At 51.3% G+C, this 21,190-nt stretch overlaps 1 protein-coding gene across 3 annotated transcripts in view; it reads left to right on the top strand.

Moving 5' to 3' along the window:
* The window catches only part of FYN (FYN proto-oncogene, Src family tyrosine kinase), a 222,732-nt gene that overhangs the window by 150,021 nt on the left and 51,521 nt on the right, over positions 1-21,190 (top strand). For all 3 annotated transcript variants that reach the window (XM_008263382.4, XM_002714927.5, XM_002714925.5), the window contains 2 exons: positions 10,956-11,213; positions 18,158-18,254. In XM_008263382.4, coding sequence (XP_008261604.1) covers positions 10,967-11,213; positions 18,158-18,254 — 344 coding nt within the window. In that variant the 5' untranslated portion in view covers positions 10,956-10,966. The remainder of the gene's footprint in view (positions 1-10,955; positions 11,214-18,157; positions 18,255-21,190) is intronic.

Genomic DNA, 21,190 nt, shown 5'->3' on the forward strand with positions numbered 1-21,190 from the left:
CGTGGCGGCCATTGGAGGGTGAACCAACGGCAAAGGAAAACCTTTCTCTCTGTCTCTCTCTCTCACTGTCCACTCTGCCTGTCCAAAAAAAAAGGGGGGGGGGGACTGGATCATCTTGACCAGAACTGGCGAAGTAAAGCAAACAGAAAAGACTTCACTGTTCTTTGAAAGGGTGAGGCCACACTTGCGGAATCGTCTGGCCAGGGTATGAGGGGATGGAGGTGGCAGAGATCAGCAGCACGGGCTTTTGTTCGGCCTTGGAGAATGAACTTCCTTGGCTCTCAGCCCCAGTGACCTGGGCCTGGGGAGGGGGCGTGGATGACGCCTGTGCAAACAGCCGCTTTGTGCCACTGTGCTTTCCTGTGGCTCCGCCAGGTGACACCCTGACCCCCGGGCCCTCAGCCAGTTCTGCCACAACTGCTCCTTAGACAGGCCCAGCCCCCAGAGCCAGGCTCCGCCGCTGTGGCCCAGTGGTGACACTGCCTTTCCTGTTTCTCTCTGCTGGTTCGTGAATAGAAGCCCTCGCTTTTGTTTCCCTGTGGTTGTTTTTATAGAATGGCAGCGAGGAGGGTGAGAGAGGCTTGCCTGAATCCCATTAGGAAGGAACGTCTCTTCTGGGCCTCTTGCAGAAACCGCTGTTGCTCAGTGTTCCGTACGCGGCCTGGGAGGGCCTCAGGTTGTAGGGGTGGGGGCTTCACGGTCAGGGAATCCAGATGCCAAGCTGAATGTCCCACCCGGAAAGAGTGAGGAGACAAGACGGAGGTCTCATCCCCCTGCCTCCACCACCAGCCAGCACCCAAAGAACAGAAGTGCTCTGCTTCCTCCTCCCTACCCTCCTGCAGCCGAGTCCCCGGGACCTCACTCAGAGGCAGCTTGCAGGTGGACACGCTGTGGTTCAGCCCCGGCTTGCACGAGCACTGTCATTCCGAGTGTAGTGGGTTCCCCCGTGCCTAGGACTTGAAGCCCAGGGATTCTCAGAAACCCACTGACCCAGCCATCCCCCATTCTTGGTTCTGCGTTTGTCACCTGCAGTGCCCTCTGTATTATTATATATGGCTTTGCTTTACCTATGCCCTTAATTAGGTTTCTGTGGCTGTTCATCTGCACTCACCGCCTGCTCCCCACCCCATGACCCACCCTGCCTTCTCAGCTGAGATGTGCTGAAGGACACTTGGGGTGGGCATTTGGTGCAGTGGCTGAGTCACCCCCTGGGACACCCACATTCCATATCAAAGTGCCTGATTTGAGTCCAGCTTCCTGCTAATGCACAGCCAAAGAAGGCAGCAGATGATGGTTCAGGTACTTGGGACCCTGCCCCCCAGCCTGCAAGACCTGGATGGAGTTCCTGGCTCCTAGCTTTGGCCTGACCCAGCTCTGACTGTTGCAGGCATTGGGAGAGTGAACCAACAGACAGAAGATCTCTCTTCTTTGCACGCGCACTCTCTCTCTCGCACTCTCTTTCTCTCAATCCCTTTCTCATGGGTACGCACCCATGTACTCTCTTGTTCTATCTCTCTTCTCTATAAAGTTGTTCCAGTTTTTAAAATATGCACATCAAGAAGTGAAATACAGACCTCTGAGCTCATTTAAATAAGGAACCTCACTGTCCTGTGGTACCTGTCACCTTTCACACTTTGCAGCAGGAGATGTTGCCTCTTCACAGGTTTTGGAATCAATCACCTTATCTCCCTGACTTAATTTTTCTGTTCACCAAGTATACATCATCTGTGTGTGGTTGTTTCAACTGATAGACAAATTCAGTTAATAAGCAATTAGACTAAAGGGAACTTTCTTAGAAAAAACGACTTCTCATTATGAAAACAGTACATTCTTAGTATAGACAATCTGAGAAATTAAGAAACAGAAGAAAGAACACTTACCCTTAGTGTTTTCATCTATACACCACCAATAATCTCAGTATGTTTCCTGCCAAGGAGTTGTTAGGATTTGTTACCTGGTTGCACTCACCTGACCCTTCTTCCTAGAATGTGGCCATGTTTCTGTAATGTGCATCACTTCTGTGAGCCTGCGTTTTAACTGCTGCTTGTCTTGCTATTGCAGACATACTTTGCCATTGCTCTAGCCATTTCCCTTCTGTTGAATAATTAGCAAGCTTTGCAGTTTTTCAGCTAATGAATAACGCTTCATAGAATGTCTTCATAGGTCGTGTTTTAAATGGATCTCGTTTTTTAAAAAAGTATCACAGATTTGCAGGTCATGGAGCTTGCCCACTTTTAAGACTTTTTGATCATATTGCCAAATTGGTTTACCAAAAGGTTAATACACTAATTCCCAGTCTTCAAACAACAGTGTTAAAGGATATTCATTGCAAGGGAACTTTATCACTGTTGGGTAGGCTTAAATTTTAAGATTTGTGAAATTTAGAGGTATAAGTATCTAAATTGCATTTCCCTGATTACTACTACTGAAGGTAGTATTTTTCCCATAAATTTCACAAGTTGTTTTTCCTTTATTTGTGTTGCCAATTCATATGCCTTCCCATTTACCTAACCTAAGGTTTTCTTTTTATTGAAGGTATAAAAATTTCATGTATTTCATATATGCAGATTTAGGAACATAGGGACACTTTCCACCCCACCCTCCCTCCCAGAGTTTTCTTATCTACACAAATTCCTTATATATTAAAATATTAACAGAAGGGGATTGAAAACATATGTCCCCATATTAACTTGTACATGAATGTTTAAGCAGCATTATTCATTGGAGCCAAAAAGCATAATCAATCCAAATGCCATTAACTGATGAATGAATAAACAATATGTGCTGTTTCCATACAAGGGAATCTTTTTCAGTCATAAAAAGAAATGAAGTACTCATACATGCTACCACATGAATGAGTCTTGGAAACATTATGCCAAGTGAAAAGAGCCAGGGACAGGATGCCACATACTCTCTGGTTCCATTTATATCAGATATTCAGAATGGACAGATCCATAGAAATACAAAGGAGCTCAGCCCAGGACAGGGGAGGGAAGGGAATGATTGTCTCATTGGGTGTGGGATTCTTCCTGGGGTGATGAAAATGTTCTGGAGTGAGACAGTAGTAATGATTGCCTTTGTAAGCACGCTAAAGCCCATGGAGCTGAGTACTTTAAGGGGATAAATTGTATGGTGTGTGAATTATTCTCAAAATTTAACTTAATTTTAAAATATTAACCACGGCTGGCGCCGCAGCTCACTAGGCTAATCCTCCGCCTTGAGGCACCGGCACCCCAGGTTCTAGTCCGAGTCGGGGCACCAGATTCTGTCCCGGTTGCCCCTCTTCCAGGCCAGCTCTCTGCTGTGGTCCCGGAGTGCAATGGAGGATGGCCCAAGTACTTGGGCTCTGCACCCCATGGGAGACCAGGATAAGTACCTGGCTCCTGTCTTCGGATCAGCACGGTGTGCCGGCTGCAGCGTGCTGGCCGCAGCGGCCATTGGAGAGTGAACCAACGGCAAAGGAAGACCTTTCTCTCTGTCTCTCTCTCTCTCTCACTGTCCACTCTGCCTGTCAAAAATAAATAAATAAATAAATAAATAAAATATATTAACCACAGAGATTTTTCCATGGCCAAACAGTGTTGAGTGAAGAGAGAGTTGGAACCTGAAAAACTTTATAATCTATGCCTTTGTTCTTTCTTTAAAAGAAAAAAAATGTTTATTTATTTGCAAGGCAGACAGAGAAAAAAGCGACAGAAAAAAGGGAGATGATCTGTCCAGTGGCTCACTCCCCAAATGCCATCAACAGCAGGAGCTGGGCCAGGCTTTAGCCAGGAGCCTGGAACTCCATCCTAGTTTCCCAGGTGGATGGCAGAGACCCAAGTACTTTGGTCATCATTCTCGGCTTTCCCAGGCTCATTAGCAGGAAGCTGGATCGGAAGCAGAGCAGCTAGAACTCAAACCAGTGCTCGAATAGGGGATGCCGGCGTCACAGGTGGGAGCTTACCAGCTTCACCACAGTGCCAGCCCCCTTCATTCCTTCTGAACTCTTTATCCTCATTTTGTCACCATGTCACTCCTGTCTGCACCCTGAGATTCAAGCAAAGTGAATGTGAGAAGAAAATGCACTTTTGGAGCCTTTCAGTAGCTGGTGCTTAAAGCCTCATTTGACTGTGTGGGTTTGGGACTGGTTCCAGCATGTTAAATCTCACCATTGGGGTCTGATGCTTCCGGTTCTCCTTCACTCAGCAATTTTGGGTCTGCAGGCACTGGAGAATGGAAGATGACATGGAAGGCAAAGGCGGACAGGTTTCAGGGGTGTGGGCCTCTGCTTCCCAGCCGGAGGGTCCTTTGAACAGGAGGAGAGGTGGGGAGCCACAGAACAATGTAGGTGCCATGAAGCAGGGCTCTTCCTCCAGGCGATGTTTGAAGAGGAATTTCTGTCCGTTCCGTCTCCTTGCTGTGCTGTGTCGGACCAGGTCCACGCTCTGCACGGTTGCAGGTAGTGATGTAATAGGTGCAATGCCACCTCTCCTTATTCCTGAAGCAGAACTTTGATGTGACTGTTCCCTGTGATTGCGTGTGGCCAGCATCTGTGTTGGATGTATACCCACTTCTGCATCCGTCTTCCCACGTCACAGACCCCAGCATTTGATTCCTTGAGTTTGGTGGCAGGCTCTCTCTCACAGGCCTCCACCAAAAGGAGAAATCTCTTATTTTGTGCCTGGTGATGGCGTTACATGCATACCTCAGGTTATGCAATAAATATGCGCCAGAAAGTGTTGCCATGGATCAAATCCTACTCTAAGTGCCATGGAAGAGCACCGTGCCAAGGAAGATGGTGACTCACCACACCTCGAGTGGTCCCAGCATCTCCACAGAGTCCCCGGACTTGGGGGTAGAGAGTGGGCAGTGGAGCAGGGGGCCCATGCCTGAAATCAGACGTCCACTAACAATGCAGTTGAATTCTGTGGAACCAGGGGTCTTTCCATGTGCCACGTGGACTGGCCAGGATTCCACAGTGCAGGGGCCACAGTCACCATCTCAGTTACTAGTGTTCACCTTCTAGGTTCCTAGCTCCATTCTCTTCCTTTATTTCCATTATGATACCTGCTCAGGTGGGGTGGAAACAGGCTAACAGGAGAGTGAATGGTAGCACCAGGAAACATGCCACCTTGAAAGAATGGGTCAGTCATTGCTTTGGGGCCAGTGTTGTGGTGCAGCAGTTTAAGCTGCCGCCTGCAACACTGGCATCTCATACTGGGGCACCTGTTTGAGTCCCAGCTGCTCTGCTTCCAATCCAGCCCCTTACTATTGTCCCTAGGAAAGCAGAAGAAGATGAGCCAAGTGCTTGGGCTCCTGCCACCTACATGGGAGACCCAGATGGAGTCCAGGATCCTGGCTTCAGCCTGGCCCAGCCCTGACTGTCATGGCCATTTGGAGAGTGGACCAGAAGATGAAAGATCTCTCTCTCTCTCTCTCTCTCTCTCTCTCTCTCTCTGTGTGTGTGTGTGTGTGTGTGTGTGTGTGTGAGACTCTGCCTTTCAAAGAAAATAAATCTTTAAAAAAAAAAAAAAAACCAGTGGCTTTATTTGTCACTCTCCCAGGCCTGAGCAGCCCGCTGGGGACCGTCAGGTGCAGGGCTGCTGAATTATGCCTAAAGGCTGTCACTTCTCCACTCCCACCTAGGTCAGTTTCTGAGACAAAAGTGCTAACTCTGCTGAGTTGAAGTTATTTGTTGGGAGAGTCGCCTTTCCTCCTCCTGCCCTCCCTCCTCTGCCTGCAAGTGTGTGCGTCTCAAGGGAAGGTAACTTGTCATTTGCCTGTGCAGAAAACCAGCATGGCCTGCTTCCCTTTGCGCACCCAGCTCCTGCATACCCCTGACATCTTTGTCTCAAGTCCTGCCCCAGTGTAACTTGAGCATCCTGGCGTTGCTTTTGTGATTGGCACACATAGACATGGGAGCATCTGGCCAACCAGACCGTGGTCTGTAACATCAGTGGGAGGGAGTGTCTGTTCAGCCACACTCAGCTTAGATCAGAGCACGCTGGTAAGGGACAGATTCCATCCTTTGCATAGCTTCACCCTATTCCAAAAGAGCCGTGTGAAGGATTCCGAGCCCACCCCATGACAAGGCACTGGGAAGCGCCATGGTCAGTTGATAATCCTGCCGTGCTCCTGGGGAAAGCTGTGGCCATCTTTGAATTCTGGGTCTGGCAGCTCTTCCCTGGTTGCTGAAAGCTGCTGGTGCCTTTTGAAAAGATCCACAGGACTAAGGAGATTTTAAGTGAAGTGGGTGTTATGTGCATAACGGACACGGGGCCCCTCTGTTTACAGGAGGATTGGAGAAGAGGGTGTCGCAGCTGTAATGCAGACATGGTGAGCCCAGGCCCAGATCCTCAGCTCAGATGGACTCCACCAGTGTTGCTAGGCGTGGCGATGTGTGGGGGGGCTACTGCCATGGGTTCAGGGTGCATGACGCTTTGCTGATCTGAGCAGCCTCAGGGCCTCGCCCTCAGGATACCATCATCTCATGCTTCTCCACCCCCTCCATCCAGAGCAAGTGTGTAAGAGTGTTCCGTGTTCACGATGGATCGCCGGCATTGAATGTTAAAGCCACAGCGCACAACTGTGTGTAAGAAAGGGGTGTTTTCAGCTCCTCTGCTCAGTGGTTGGCCTCATAGCCAGGAGCCTGGTGACACTGAGTCCCACTCATGGAGAGTCTTCTGACTCTTGCATCAGGAAACGGTTGGTCTGAATGCCCCAAGTGGCGGGAGAAGACCACAAGGTCTGGATAGGTACTTCCATTGGGATTAACTTTTAAGGCTTTGAGCTCCCTCCCATTTACTCTGATGTGTTTCCGTTTCCTGGCTGGTGCCCACGAAGGGGAGAGAGTGAGGGAAGGAATTCGCACGTGTGAGGTGGTGCTCTTTCTCTAACAGAAGATGGTTTTCTCACACGATTTGGATGGACTTTTGTTGAATTTTAACTTATTCATCTAACAGATACTCTTTGAGTGCTACTGTGTGCCAGGCACCGGGGGAGGGGGGGGAGGGGGGATGCTCTGGGGATACAGCAGTGACTCACAAAAGTAGTTCCCACCTTCAAGGTGCCCTGAAGCCCCCTCCCCCCCCCCCCGCTATTTTCATGAAATTATATATAAGCCGTGAGTCATTTACTACGGTGGTATTACGCAGTTTTTAGTGGACTTCGGAAACTTTTCTCTCTTAGTTTGGTCACATGTAGGCTACTGGTTCCTGTAGGCTTCTGATGTAGGAGTTACCTTGTTGGAAGGGAAGTTTGTAATGAGGGCTCTCCTTGGTTTTAAGTTCTATTTATCATAGAAAACAAATTTCCAGAAGAAAATCACAGCATTTCATGGCAGTGTTTTACACCAGCTCCTCCTCCTGCCTGGCGCATGTATTCTCTTAGGGGAAGCGTGTAAAGGGACACAGCTGTTACACTGCTAGAAAGATAGAGACATCAGTTCTTCCCTCTGTGTGTGTCAGGATTTCACAACCTTGACACCATTAGCATTTGGGAGACTGTTCTGTGCAATATGGGGTGTTGAGCAGCACCCCTGGCCTCTACCCACTAGGTACCATAGGACCCCTCTGCCCTGTGCTGTGACAACCAGAAGTGTCTCCAGGTAGTACCCAGTATGTCTCCTACAGAGGGGCAAACCCTGCACCCCGCCCCTCTCCCCAGCTGAGGACCCTAGTCTAAATGATGTTGCTCCGGGATTCAGGTCTCACCCTCTGGACGGCAGGTCAGTGAAATCCCTGAAAAAAAGAAAAAAAAAAGCACCTGGGACAAGAACTTTCTTCTGTCTGGCCTTGGTGGAAGCTTGAAACCGCTTTCAACCGAGAAAGAGAGAATATAAAAAATGAGCAAAGTGTTCATCAATCTGATAAAGCAGTACCAACAACGAATGATAGATGCCTTAGCCAGGCATGCCTGGGAGATATCTTGCATTTCCTGTTGGAAACCTGTTAAAATCGCACTCACTTACGGTAAGTTAGAGAAGGTGTTGGACACAGAATACTGTAAGTTCATCGCGGATGATTTACGATCAAATGTGTTCCAGATTTGGTGATCTCAGCTCTTGAGCAGTAGGTGGCTCGTTTGCAAACATTTCCATTCTCAAGAACTGACATTCGCTTCAGGAAGTGTCTGTTGAGACGTGTGATAGCACTTCCCCGAGCCAGACCCGCACAGGATCCTCCCTCAGCAGTGCCCCAGAGCCTGCCTGCCTTGCGGGGCACCTCCCACAGCCGTGGGCAAGAGAGCCAGGGGAAAGTGCCACAGCTATCCGCGGGCCAGCCCGGCTGGCTCTGCCCACCCCCGTGCGTGCACATTTTCACACGTGGTGTCGCATGTCTCTTACTCGATTCCTTCATCCCGAGTGGGCTGCTTTCAGAGTTTGGCAGGGACAGCCATGTGTGCCATGTCTACCACCTGGCACCTTCACAGGATTTTAAATCCAAAGTAAGACCATTTGACTCCCTTCCCTATACAAGTATTTCTGAACCTTCTTCACACACCAGTAGACTGAAAAATGCAAGGTGCACTGCAGATAGAAGTCAGGATCAGCCTTGGTGCAGAGAGAAAGGAGGAAAAGGAACATAATGGGCTACACTTGCTGTTTACTGAGGACCTGCTGTGTGCCAGGTACTAGCAGCACAGTTGTGATGAAAACCACAGAGGGGCTGGCTTTGTGGGATAGCAGGTAGTCTCCGCCTGTGATGTCAGCAGCCCATACAGGCGCTGGTTTGAGTCCTGGCTGCTCCACTTCTGATCTACTCTCTGCTAATGGCCTAGGAAAAGCAACAGCAGATGGCCCAAGTGTTTGGGCCCCTGCTCCCCGTGTGGGAGACCCAGAAGAAGCTCCTGGCTCCTGACTTCCACCTGGCCCAACCCTGGTCATTGCAGCCATCTGGGGAGTGAAGATCTCTCTCTCTCTCTCTCTCTCTCTCTCTCTCTCTCTGTGTGTGTGTGTGTGTGTGTGTGTATATAATTCTTTCAAATGAATCTTTAAAAAAAATACTTTCCAAAAAAGAAAAGAAAACGGCTAAGTCTATGCTTTGCTGGAACTTGCAGTCCATCAGATGATGAGATGAGTTTTTAATACGGTGCAATGGGTGCCATGGTAAGGGAGAGTGATGTGCCATGGGGGCACTCAGGGAAAGCATCACTCAGCACAGGGAGGCAGAGGAGGCTTTGCTGAGGGTGTGGTGTCTCCGGTGGACAGGAAGGACACATTGCATGTCACGATGCTCTCGGCCTGATGGAACCTTTGAGGAACCGAGCAGCAGAGCGTGTCTGCACGGCAGTGCATCCAAAGGCGGAGTGAGAAGGAAAGAAGGAGGGCCGTGAGGCTGCCCGCAGGGATTCTGAACTGAGCAGCCGGTCACCAGTGGCGCCGGTCACCAGTGGCGCCGGTCACAGAGAACAAGGAGCCAGGGGGAAGCGGGTTGGGGGAGGGGGCGGGGTAACCGTGACTCCAGTGCTGAGTCCGCCACTGACTCCGGAACCTGCGAGTGACTTTACAGAATGTTGTCGACGGCTGTCAGAAGTGAATGGAAGTGTGAGAAGTTAATGGGCGGCTTTCAGTGATTCTGTTCTGCAGGCCATCACGACCTGCAGATGTGCGCCGACCTCAGAGGTTCCACCAGTACTGTTTTTCAGCCAGTGACTAGCTCTCAATTTTGATTCTTAGCGTTGTCTTCTTCAAATTTCCTAAATCTGTGCCTGATGAGTTGGAAGGAGGCTGGAGACCTGTTCAGGGCCTGTGTTCTTCCCTGTCCAGAGCTCCTGGGCCATGCACCACAGGGTTTCTTCGCTGTGAGAGATTTTTTTTTTTCCCTCATATTGCATAGACTTATTTTATAGAGAGATGTCATTTTTTGAGATGACTAAACAAAAGCATGATAAGTAGTAATTGTGTATTTTTTTAATTTATTTTACTGATTTAAAAGACAGAGTTACAGAGAGAGGTAGAGACAGATGGAGAGATCATCCATCCGCTGGTTCACTCCCCAGATGGCCGCAACAGCTGGAGCTGCGCCGGTCTGAAGCCAGGAGCCAGGAGCTTCTTCCAGGTCTCCCACGTGGGTGCAGGGGCCCAAGGACTCAGGCCATCTTCTACTGCTTTCTCAGGCCATAGAAGGGAGCTGGATCAGAAGAGGAGCAGCCGGGACTTGAACCGGTGCCCATATGGGATGCCGACATTGCAGGCTGGGGCTTTAACCCACTGCGCCACAGCTATGGCCCCAGTAATTGTTTATTTTGGTGTTTAAAATAAGAATAACCAGGGCCTGGTGTTATGACATAGCAGGTAAAGCTAATGCCTGCAATGTTAGCATCCCATATGGGCAGTGATTCGTGTCCTGGATGCTCCACTTCTGATCCAGCTTCCTGCTCATGTACCTAGGAAAGTAGCAGAGGAAGGCCCAAGCACTTGGGCTCCTGCCACCCACGTGGGAGACCCCGATGAAACTCGTGGCTCCTGGCGTCTGCCTGGCCTGGCCCTGGCTGTTGCAGTCATCTGGGTAGTAAAGCAGCCAATGGATGCTATTCTCTCCCTCTCTCTCTCCTCTGTCCTCTCTGTCCTCTGTCCTCTCTTCTCTCTACCTCTAACTCTTTCAAATAAATAAATAAATCTTTAAAAAAAATGTTAATGGTTTGAGGAGACTTAAGTTCACCCTGGTTGGACATTACACAACGTATACCTGAATTGAGACAGCACATGGTACCCATGAGCATGTCCAGTTTGTACAGAGTGTCACTGGGCTGTCTTCAGGAAGGTGTGTGGTGTCAGAGTCACTTGTGCAAGGAGAGTGGCTGCGTGGTGGACCTTGCTGACCCTTGGTGACCCTGTCATCCTGGTCACACAGGGAACAACTGCGACTGGCCGGTTATAGAGACCGAGAGTCCTCCTCACCGTCCCTCCTCCCCACCACGCTGCTGTCCTCGTGCCCAGGCATCGCTCAGTGCCTCCTCTCTGTTTTCTGCAGGAGTTTAGATAATGGGCTGTGTGCAATGTAAGGACAAAGAAGCAACAAAACTGACTGAGGAGAGGGACGGCAGCCTGAACCAGAGCTCCGGCTACCGCTATGGCACAGACCCCACCCCTCAGCACTACCCAAGCTTCGGCGTGACCTCCATCCCCAACTACAACAACTTCCACGCGGCTGGTGGCCAGGGGCTCACCGTCTTCGGGGGTGTGAACTCTTCGTCTCACACTGGGACCTTGCGCACAAGAGGAGGGACAGGTAAGCCCAGCCGGGAGCCCGGGGCAGGGGACAGGGGACAGGGGACAGGGGAGGGAACGGCTGCTGCTCTCAATAATTTTTTTTCTTTAAGTCATTGCCAGTGCATTTTAAAAAAAAAAAGCATTTATTTATTTGAAAGGGAGCAAGAGAGAGAGAGGAGAGAGAGAATCTTCCATCTGCTGATCCACTCCCCAAACAGCTACAACAGCTGGGGCTAAACCAGGAGCCAGAAACTGCATCTGTGTCCCATGCAGGTAGCAGAGACCCCATATTCAGGCCATCACCTGCCCCTCAGGCACATTAGCAGGGAGCTAGATCAGAAGCAGAGTGGTTGAGACTCATACCAGTACTCCAGTATGGGATGCAGGCCTCCCAAGCAGTGACTTCACCCCTTGCACCACAATGTCAGCCCCTCTAAATTCTTTCGGCAACTGAGCTCCCTTTGACTGTGGATTTAACATCTAGGTTTTAATTTGTCTTCACCTATCCTCTGTCACATGAGGGGCTAGAAAAAAAAAAAAAAAAAAAACAGAGTGTGCTGGCTGCAGTCCAGGGACCCAAAGTTGCTGCTCTGTAAGATTCTGCATGTGAAAGTGACCCGTGTTCCACTGAGACACTGTCAGCTGAGGGCTCAGAATAACTACGGCAGCTTCTGCAGAACACAGGTGCCAGGGCTTGTGGGGGCCACAGCATGTTAAGCCACTACTTGGGATACCAACATTCCATATGAGAAAGCCTGCTTTGAGTCCCAGCTCCTCCATTTCTGGTCCAGGTCCTGCTAATGCACACCCTGGAAAAGCAGCAGATGATGGCCCAAGTGCTTGAGTCCCTGCCATCTACATGGAGATAGGGTGCCAGGCCCCTGGCTGCAGCCTGGCCCATCCCCAGCAGTTGCAGTCATTTGGAGGGTGAGCTCCAAGTGAAAGATCTCTCTGGATACCTCTCTCTCTCTCTCTCTCTGTCACTCTGCCTTTCAATAAAATATTAAAACAAGCACTGATGTCCAAGCCCCATCCCAGTTCTCTCAAATGCGAAGCTTTAGGAGTGAGGTGGGTATTTGGTACAGATGTCAGCGCATCACCTTGGTGGGATGCACACATTCCATGTCGAAGTGCCTGGGTTTGAGTCCTTGCTGCGCTCCTAATTCCAGCTTCCTGCTAATGCACACCCTGGGAGGCAGCGGTGATGACTCAAGTGTTTGGGTCCCTGCCACCCACATGGCTGACTTGGATTGGGTTCCTGGATCTCAGCTCCAGCCCAGCTGCTGCAGGCATTTGGCGACTGACCCAGTGAGGCTGAAATTTTTCTCCTCACTCCCCTCCCCTTCCCTGCCTTTCAAATAAATAGATGAAAACATAAAGAAAAAGGAAGCAGCAGCTCCAGGGGTCTCCAGGTGTGTGGGTTTCCAGCCCTCTGGATATTAAAGCACCCCCGCACCCACCTCCCTCCACCTTTCGGGGGTGCCACCCTCTCCATCTTCCCCATCCTCGGCCAGCCTGTCACTTCCCAGCCACTGGCCATTCTCTGCGTCACTGTTCAGCCATTCATCTTCCCTGATTCTCTGATTCCCTGTCTCCCCATCCATTTCCACGTGACTGAGCTGATCAGCCCGCGTCTGTTCCCATGTACCTTTCACGTTTTATTTTACTCTTTATTTTTTGTTTTTTATATTTTAAAATTGAATCATATATTCTTAAGGGACCGTTCTCATTTTCTTCTGAAGTGTTCTTGTCTTTCTCTCCACAAGGCTGCATTTTACTGCCACGTGTATTTGCTGACTTAGCTAATACTTTGCGAAATATCTGGCTTACATCCTCAGACATATGTTTTCTGAAATGTTTGTAAGCTATTGCACGCATCCTTAGCCTTCCAGCTCCCTCTCGGTATGTGAACCATGGTAACTAGATATTTGATGTTGTTCATTCCAAAAACGTTTCATTTCTTAGAGAAGTTTGAAAGAATATAGCATCCCAGGGACGGCGCGGTGGCTCACTTGGTTAATCCTCTGCCTGCGGCGCTGGTATCCCATATGGGCGCCGGTTCTAGTCCCAGTTGCTCCTCTTCCAGTCCCGCTCTCCTCTGTGGCCTGAGAAAGCAGTGGAAGATGGCCCAAGTACTTGGGCCCCTGCACCCACATGGGAGACCAGGAGGAAGCACCTGGCTCCTGGCTTAGGTTCAGTGTAGCTCTGGCCGTAGCGGCCATTTGGGGGGTGAACCAACGGAAGGAAGACCTTTCTCTCTGTCTGTCTCTCTCACTGTCTAACTCTGTCAAATAAATAAATAAATAAATAAGGCTGGCGCCATGGCTCATTAGGCTAATCGTCCGCCTGCGGCGCCGGCACACCGGGTTCTAGTCCCGGTCGGGGCGCTGGATTCTGTCCCAGTTGCCCCTCTTCCAGGCCAGCTCTCTGCTGTGGCCCAGGAGGGCAGTGGAGGATGGCCCAAGTGCTTGGGCCCTGCACCCGCATGGGAGACCAGGAGAAGCACCTGGCTCCTGGCTTTGGATTGGCGCAGCGTGCTGGCCGTAGCGGCCTGAGCTCGTCTGGGAGTAGACGTCCTGTACGATGGCCCGTTGAGCCTCTCTGCCTGCGCAGTCTGCACCGCCAAGGCAGCAGCTGTGCACGCAGCACGTGGCAGGGCAGCTGTGTCAGGGGCCCTGACCCAGAGCCTTGGGGTATGTGCTTCTCTGCTGCTGGCATACTGTGCTCTGCCCTGTAGGAAGAACACGTAGGCTCCCGCTGTGCCATAGTGACTATCCATGTCGTACAAGATCCACTCACCCCCTCCCCACCACCGCCGTCTTCCCAGAAGGCACCTGGAAATTACACAGCACACCCCTGCCCACTCTGGGAAGCACAAGTACTTTGCCAGCCAGATTTGTTTTTTGAAAAGTAGAGTTACAGGGAGAGAGAGAAGGAGAAACAGAGAGAAGGAGACCTTCCATCTGCTGGTTCACTCTAATTGGCCGCAACGGCCAGAGCTGCACCAATCTGAAGCCCAGAACCAGGAGCTTCCTCTGGGTCTCCCACATGGGTGCAGGGGCCCAGACACTTGGGCCATCTTCCACTGCTTTCCGAGGCACATTAGCAGGGAGCTGGATTGGAAGTGGCACAGCCAGGTCTCAAACCAGCACTCACACGGAGCCACAGGCTACAGCCTTACCCGCTATGCCACAGCACCAGCCCCTCAGCCACACTCTTGATTCTGCTGACCCAGACCTCGTCCCTCATCCTTGTTTGTTCATTCAGTCATTTCTGGACTCGAATCCCTGTGTCTGCAGGGATCACTCGCTCAGGTCACTGGAGAGGGCTGCTGGCCTTGAACGTGTGGGTCTGTACTGCATTCAGGAACCGTCTTAGCCTAAGACTTGATTTCACCAAAGTTTAGGAGAGTGTGGCCTCCCTCAGCCCCTCTAGGAGCAGGTGCCATTGAGCTTTTCTGCCTGGGAAGTCTGCACAACCAAGGCATTAGCTTTGCACACAGTGCATGGCAGTGTAGTTGTGTCGGGGGCCCTGACCAGATCCCTTACAAGATTTGAAACATAAGACAAATACCCTCAACTCTTTTTTTTTATTTTTAAGATTTTTTTAATTGACTTGAAAAGCAAAATTACAGAGAGAGGAGGAGGAGGGTTGAGAGAGAGAGAGGAAGATATCTTCCATCTACTGGTTCACCCCCCAAATGACTGCACTGGCTATAGCTGGGCTGACCCAAAAGCCAGGAGCTTGTTCTGGGTCTCCCGTGTGGGTGCAGGGGCCCAAGCACTTGGGCCATCTTCCACTGCTTTCCGAGGCAAATTAGCAGGGAGCTTGATCAGAAATGGAGCAGTTGGGTCTCAAACCAGCACCCGTATGGATGCCAGTGCTGCAGGCAGTGGCTTTACCGGCTATACCACAGCGCCGACCCCAGTTGTTGCCAAGTTTTTGTGCCTTGTCCTATTTGGTTTTATTGGGGATACTTCAGAAATTTATGTGACAGTGGATGGAAAAGATAAGTTTGTTTTTATACAAAAGAGTTTTGAAATCCATGCATGGTTTTTTCATGTGTTTTCCGTGAACTTTTTGAAGACCCCTTGTTAATGCACATCCTTTCTCACAATGCTGCTTCCAGTCCCTTGAGGTCGGAAGAGTGCCTATTTCCCCTTAACCTCTTTTGATTTTCTCCTTGGTCCCTAGGCCATGAAGACCCTCAGGGAAAACTGTTGGAAGGAGAGGAATTGAGCATTCTTGCAGGCTCATCTTCCACACAGTGGAGCTGGCTTGGCTTTGTTTGTTTTGTTTTGTTTTGTTTTTAAAGATTCATTTTATTTACCCAACAGGCAGAGTTACAGAGAGAGTGAGCAATATCTTCCATCTGCTGTTTCACTCCCTAAATGGCCACAACAACTGTGACTGGGCCAGCCCAAAGCCAGGAGCCTAGGACTCCATCCAAGTGTCCCATGTGTGTGGCAGGGGTCCAGATATTCAGACCATCTTCCACTGTTTTTCTGAAGTGCATTAGCAGGGAGCTGGATTGGAAGCAGGACAGCCAAGACTCAAGTCAGCGCTCCAGTGGGATGCCAGCCTCACAGGCAGTGGCTTAACCCCCTGTACCATGACGCTGGCCCTAGCTCATTTTTAAATTGTGTGATGGAAGGAATCTCATCAGGGTGTACAGAATAGGTGTGTCTTTACAGACACTCGCATTTTCATTTTCAGATGAGATCAGGCACATTCAGGGTGGTATGGCCATAGACATTTTCTTTTTCACTCTCCTTTCTGGTTTCTCAAAGAAATCTAAAGAAAGGAAGATGGTAGCCAAATGAGCCCTTGTGAGACTGTGAAAGCCATCCCACCTGCACGCGAAGGCATGGAAAGACCAGCCCTGCTCCGCTGTCTGTTCTGGAATAGGCCCCTGGGCACAGCCGGTCCCTTCAAGCCACCTGCACAGCAAAATGGCAGCTCAGTAGAGAGCGGGGTCCACACTGTGTGTCCTGTGGACCCTGTCAGGCACCTGGGAGTGTGTGCAGATGACAGCGAGAAGCCGGATACGGCATGCGTTAGTTGTCAGTTGCCGTGTAACCACTCACCACAAAACTTGACGGCTTATAACAACACACGTCTGTTATCTCACAGTTTCTATGGGCCAGGAGGCTGGGGTGACCTCGCAAGGTGCTGTGCCATGGCACCTCCCACAGGCTGCAGGCCCACAACCTGGGCTGCAGTCTCCTCGCGGTTCAGCTGAGAAGGATCTGCTCCCAAGGCCCAGTGGTGTCGCCTGCAGTCAGTCCCCTGCCGGCCAGTGGCCACCCTCAGTTCTTTGTCATGTGGCTCTCGCCAGCGTGGCACCTTGCTTCCTCAAAGTGTGCAAGCAGACGTGGCAACAGAGAGAGTCTGCAGGAAGGCAGGAGTCACCACCTTTTGAAGCCTGCTCACTCAAGATAGAACCCATCACCTTTGCCCATGCAGTTGGCTCTTTAGTCCAAGCTCTGGGGAAAGAGGTGCCCGAGGGCATGAACACCAGGGGCTAGGAATCACTGAGAGCTACCTTGGAATTCTGCCTGCTGGGCTGGCGTTGGGATGCAGGGAGCTAAGCTGCCACCTGCGACGCCTTCATCCCATGTTGGAGCAGCTGCCTGCTCAGCTTCCCATCTAGCTCCCCGCTAATAAGCCTGTGAAGGCAGTGGAGGATGACCCAAGTACATGGCCCCCGGCCACCCATGTGGGAGACCCTGCTAGAGTTCCAGGCTCCTGGCTTTGGCTTGGCCCAGCCCCGGTGATTCTAACCATCTAGGGAATGAACAAGCAGATGGAAAATCTCTGTCTTTCTCCCTATCACCCCCATCCAACATTCTGCCTTTCAAATAAATGAGTAAATCCTTGAGGAAAAAAAGAAAGAAAGAATTCTACCTGGTAGATGGTGGCCATTCTAAGCCAAATGGGACTTTGGATATTGCTTGTTATTGATAGCAAACTTCGAGGACTAAGGAAGGGGCTGTCTGGAGGGTGAACCAGATGAGAAGACATGGTGTGGGAAGTACTGCAGGACAGCGTGGAGAGAGGTGGGTGCAAGCAGGAAGAGAACAGGGGAGAGGGAATCTACTTTTAGCAGTAGGCGCAGGCAGTTGAAAACTACAGAACAATTGCAGATGCCCAGGGCACTGCACCTGCTAATTGGGGTGAACACTGCAGACGCTTCTGTGTTTTCCTGAGCTGCAGGAGCTTCTGGTTACGTTCTACCTGGCGGTGACACCAGGGAAAAGAGCAAGATATGTTTTACCCAGAACCTAACGGGGGCTCCTGATGTAGGGTAAAGGGGTTCACTCACTGCTACCCTTTAGTTCTGGACATGGTGTTAGCGTCTCTCTCTTCCCCAGGCCTCATTCAAAGATGGACAGAGATAAGCCTTTCCAGTCCAGAATCCCGTCAGATCAGAAACATGCAGTGCATCCCAGTCAAGGCCAAGGCGAAAGACGAAGCCTCTGGTTCTCACACGCGCATTACAACACTTCATCACTGTACTAGCACTGACCACACTCCACAGGCAGAGTGGACAGTGAGGGAGAGAGACAGAGAGAAAGGTCTTCCTTTGCCGTTGGTTCACCCTCCAATGGCTGCCGTAGCCAGCACGCTGCAGCCGGCAAACTGCGCTGATCCAATGGCAGGAGCCAGGTGCTTATCCTGGTCTCCCATGGGGTGCAGGGCCCAAGCACTTGGGCCATCCTCCACTGCACTCCCGGGCCACAGCAGAGAGCTGGCCTGGAAGAGGGGCAACCGGGACAGAATCCGGCGCCCCGACCGGGACTAGAACCTGGTGTGCCAGCACCGCAAGGCAGAGGATTAGCCTAGTGAGCCGCGGCGCCGGCCCACAACATAGATTTTGAGAATGGGATTTTAGCCAAGTTCTAATTCCTTGGAGTTCGTCTCCCATTGTGTGGTAATCTCCTTGTGGTTTTGCTTTGTCAGGAGTGACACTGTTTGTGGCCCTCTATGACTACGAAGCCCGGACGGAAGATGACCTGAGTTTTCACAAAGGAGAAAAATTTCAGATCCTGAACAGCTCGTAAGTTGGGACAGGGTAGGGGGCACTTGCGTGTCGCTCAGGTTGAGGGAAGGGTTGTGGTGTTGCCAGCCTGGGCCGTTTCAGATAAGGGGCATGCTGACAGCCTGCTTGCTACGCTCCCTGGTTCCCAGACATATTGGCTGGAAAAAGCCCATGATGCAATGCAGGATCCTACCTCCCTGTGTGTCCAAGTAGCATTTCAGAGGACCCCGCAGTAGCAGAGGCTGTGGGGGTTGGTTTTAGTTCTGGTTTAAAAGTCCTGGTGTTGGGGCAGCATTGTGGCATGGCAGGTAAAGCTGCCACCTGCAGTGCCAGCATCCCATACGGGTGCTGGTTTGTATCTTGGCTGCTCCACTTCTAATCCAGCTCTCTGCTATAGCCTGGGAAAGCAGTAGAAGATGGCCCAAGTCCTTGGGCCCCTGCATTCATGTGGGAGACACTGAGGAAGCTCTAGGCACCTGGCTTCAGATTGGCACAATTCCAGCCGTTGCAGTCATTTGGGGAGTGAACCAGCGGATGGAAGACCTCTCTCTCTGTCTCTCTCTGACTCTGCCTCTCTAGCTCTGCCTTTCAAATAAATTAATTAATTAATTAATTTAAAAAAAAAGCCCCAGTGTTAGTGTTGCTCTCCACCGTCCAGGGCACTCCCACACGTGGATGGTTCCACAGGATTGGCACGAGGCTGGGCTTCCCACCTCCCGTGCCTCCTGCCTGGAGATTTTTCTCAGTGTTTCCAATGCTGCACTAGCAAGGCCCTCACTGAAGGCTGGCAGCAAGCCCCTTCTGTTTTCAGGACCACAGCCGCCGAACGCCCCCCTTGGTGTAGCCTGTGGTGGTGCCGCCCTGTCAGGAAAATCGGGCGGTGACTCAGTGTGTGTGAGGTGAACGCAGGAGCGGCTGTGCCCCTGTGTGAATGCTGCATGTGTGCATCTCAAGTGTGGCCGTTAGCAGCAGTAGCCCACAGGCAGGAGGGACATCTCGCTGTTCAAATGCTGCATTTAAGATTTATTTATGTATGTATTCATTTATTTGAAAGGCAGAGTTACAGAGACAGAGACAGAGAGACCTTCCATCCATTGGGTCACTCCCCCAAATGGCTACAACTGCCAGAGCCAGAAGCCGGGATCTTCTTCCAGGTCTCCCACATGGGTGCAGGGGCCCAAGCACTTGGACCATCTTCTGCTGCTTTCCCAGGCACATTAGCAGAGAGCTGTATCAGAAATAGAGCAGCCAGGACTTGAACCACTGCCCATATGGGATGCCGGTACTGCAGGTGGCAGCTTTAGTGCCGGCTCCTCAAATGCTGCATTTAGTACCTCTCTAAGGCAGAGCACACCTGGGGCAGATTTCCCTGGGGATTTGAAACATTGCTCCTGTTAGCCTAAGGCAGCGTGCATGAAGGCCCTCCAGAAAATGCCAGGCCCTGAAGGAAGCATCAGGGCCCCCACCAGCACGCTGGGTCCCCCCCGAGTCCTTGTGAGCACCCCTGGTGGTTGAATGCTACCTAGGGGCTGCTGGATGCCACAGAGGGCTGTCCTGTGTCACCAAGTCTGGTTGTGCCACCTCTCCTCCACTGTCCCAGCAAACTGATAGCGGGACATGCCAGCTGGTGGAAGGACTTGAGCCAGGCCTTTCAGCTTTATTATCATTGTCATCACTAACGGAGCTGTGGCTGTTGTTTAACTTTTTAGCGAAATGCATGTGGAGAGCGCACGTAGCAAAAGCCATGTGTCGTGGTACTCGTGCACTTAGCGTATGTACTTACTGCCACTCTGATGTCCACTTAGAGGGGGTTGAGAGGAGCAATGCCATGATACATAGATCTGATCACAGTTTGGTTTTTAAGTATCCCATTTTGCTGGATTTTTATAAACTAAGCTCGCCTGAACAGCCAGCACCCAGGCCAAAAGGAACACTACCTGGCACCCAGGAGCTCTCTGTGTAAAAACAGCGAGCAGCCGCCACTTGTGAAGGTTCCCGCTGCTGCAGCCGCACGCTGAGCTACAAGTGTTCTCATTTATTCTTCACAACAGCTGTCGAGGGGATGTCACCATGCAACATCGGAGGAGCAGAGGGGCCCAGGTCAGGGACCTGCCCAACTCCCCAGAGTGCTCCCAGCTAGCCGGCGGCAGGGCCCAGGGTGGGCTGGGGACTGGGCATCCTGAGGACAGGGTCAGGTGCAGTCTGGGGCAGCCCAGGTCCCCGTGAGAGGGGGAGGAAGCACGGCAGTCTAGGGGAGGTTCGGGAGGAGGAGGCGGAGGGAGCCTGGCTTTGTTCTCCTGACTTCCCGCTCCTTGTTGTTAGTTTGAGTCTCAGATGAATTCCGTCTTGTCGGAATCTGTTAACTCACGAGTCTGAAATACGCCACTCCTCCCCTCCCCGTTTACACAGTATTCCCTAAATGCCAAGGTTGCTTTAGCGATGTGAACCCTCCTGCTGAATTCTGAGAGGTAGGAGTAGCAGGGAGGCCTCGCACACACGGCTCGCACGGCTCCCCCGGCTTCTCCACGCTGAACATGGACCTGCCTGGGAAGTCAGCCCCCGTCAAAGTCAAGTACATGACTTCCGCCCTTCGCGGGCCTGGCAAGGCTCTACAGTGTCATCAGATTGAACTTTTGCAGAAACATTTTCCCCTGCATCGCAGCCTCTGTCTTGTGATCTGCAGGCAGGGCTTTTGGTGCCCGCAGAAGCCTTTGAGTACCCGACACTGTCCTCCCAGAAGAGGACCCCACGGAGGTCTTTTTGCCTTCATGTTTTTCCTTTTGCCCGTGGAGTTCCTCACCCTGTGCGCCACCTACATGCCCTTGTTCAAGGTGATGGGAAAGAAAAACGAGGCTTGTGAAGGGAACCCAGCATCCTGAAGTCAAGGGGAATAACAGAGAAGGGAAAACGGTGATGGGGAAACAAAGCCGGCACACAGCAGCAGATGGCGGGGC

The sequence above is a fragment of the Oryctolagus cuniculus genome, chromosome 5, assembly GCF_964237555.1.
Source record: "Oryctolagus cuniculus chromosome 5, mOryCun1.1, whole genome shotgun sequence".
Taxonomy (NCBI): domain Eukaryota; kingdom Metazoa; phylum Chordata; class Mammalia; order Lagomorpha; family Leporidae; genus Oryctolagus; species Oryctolagus cuniculus.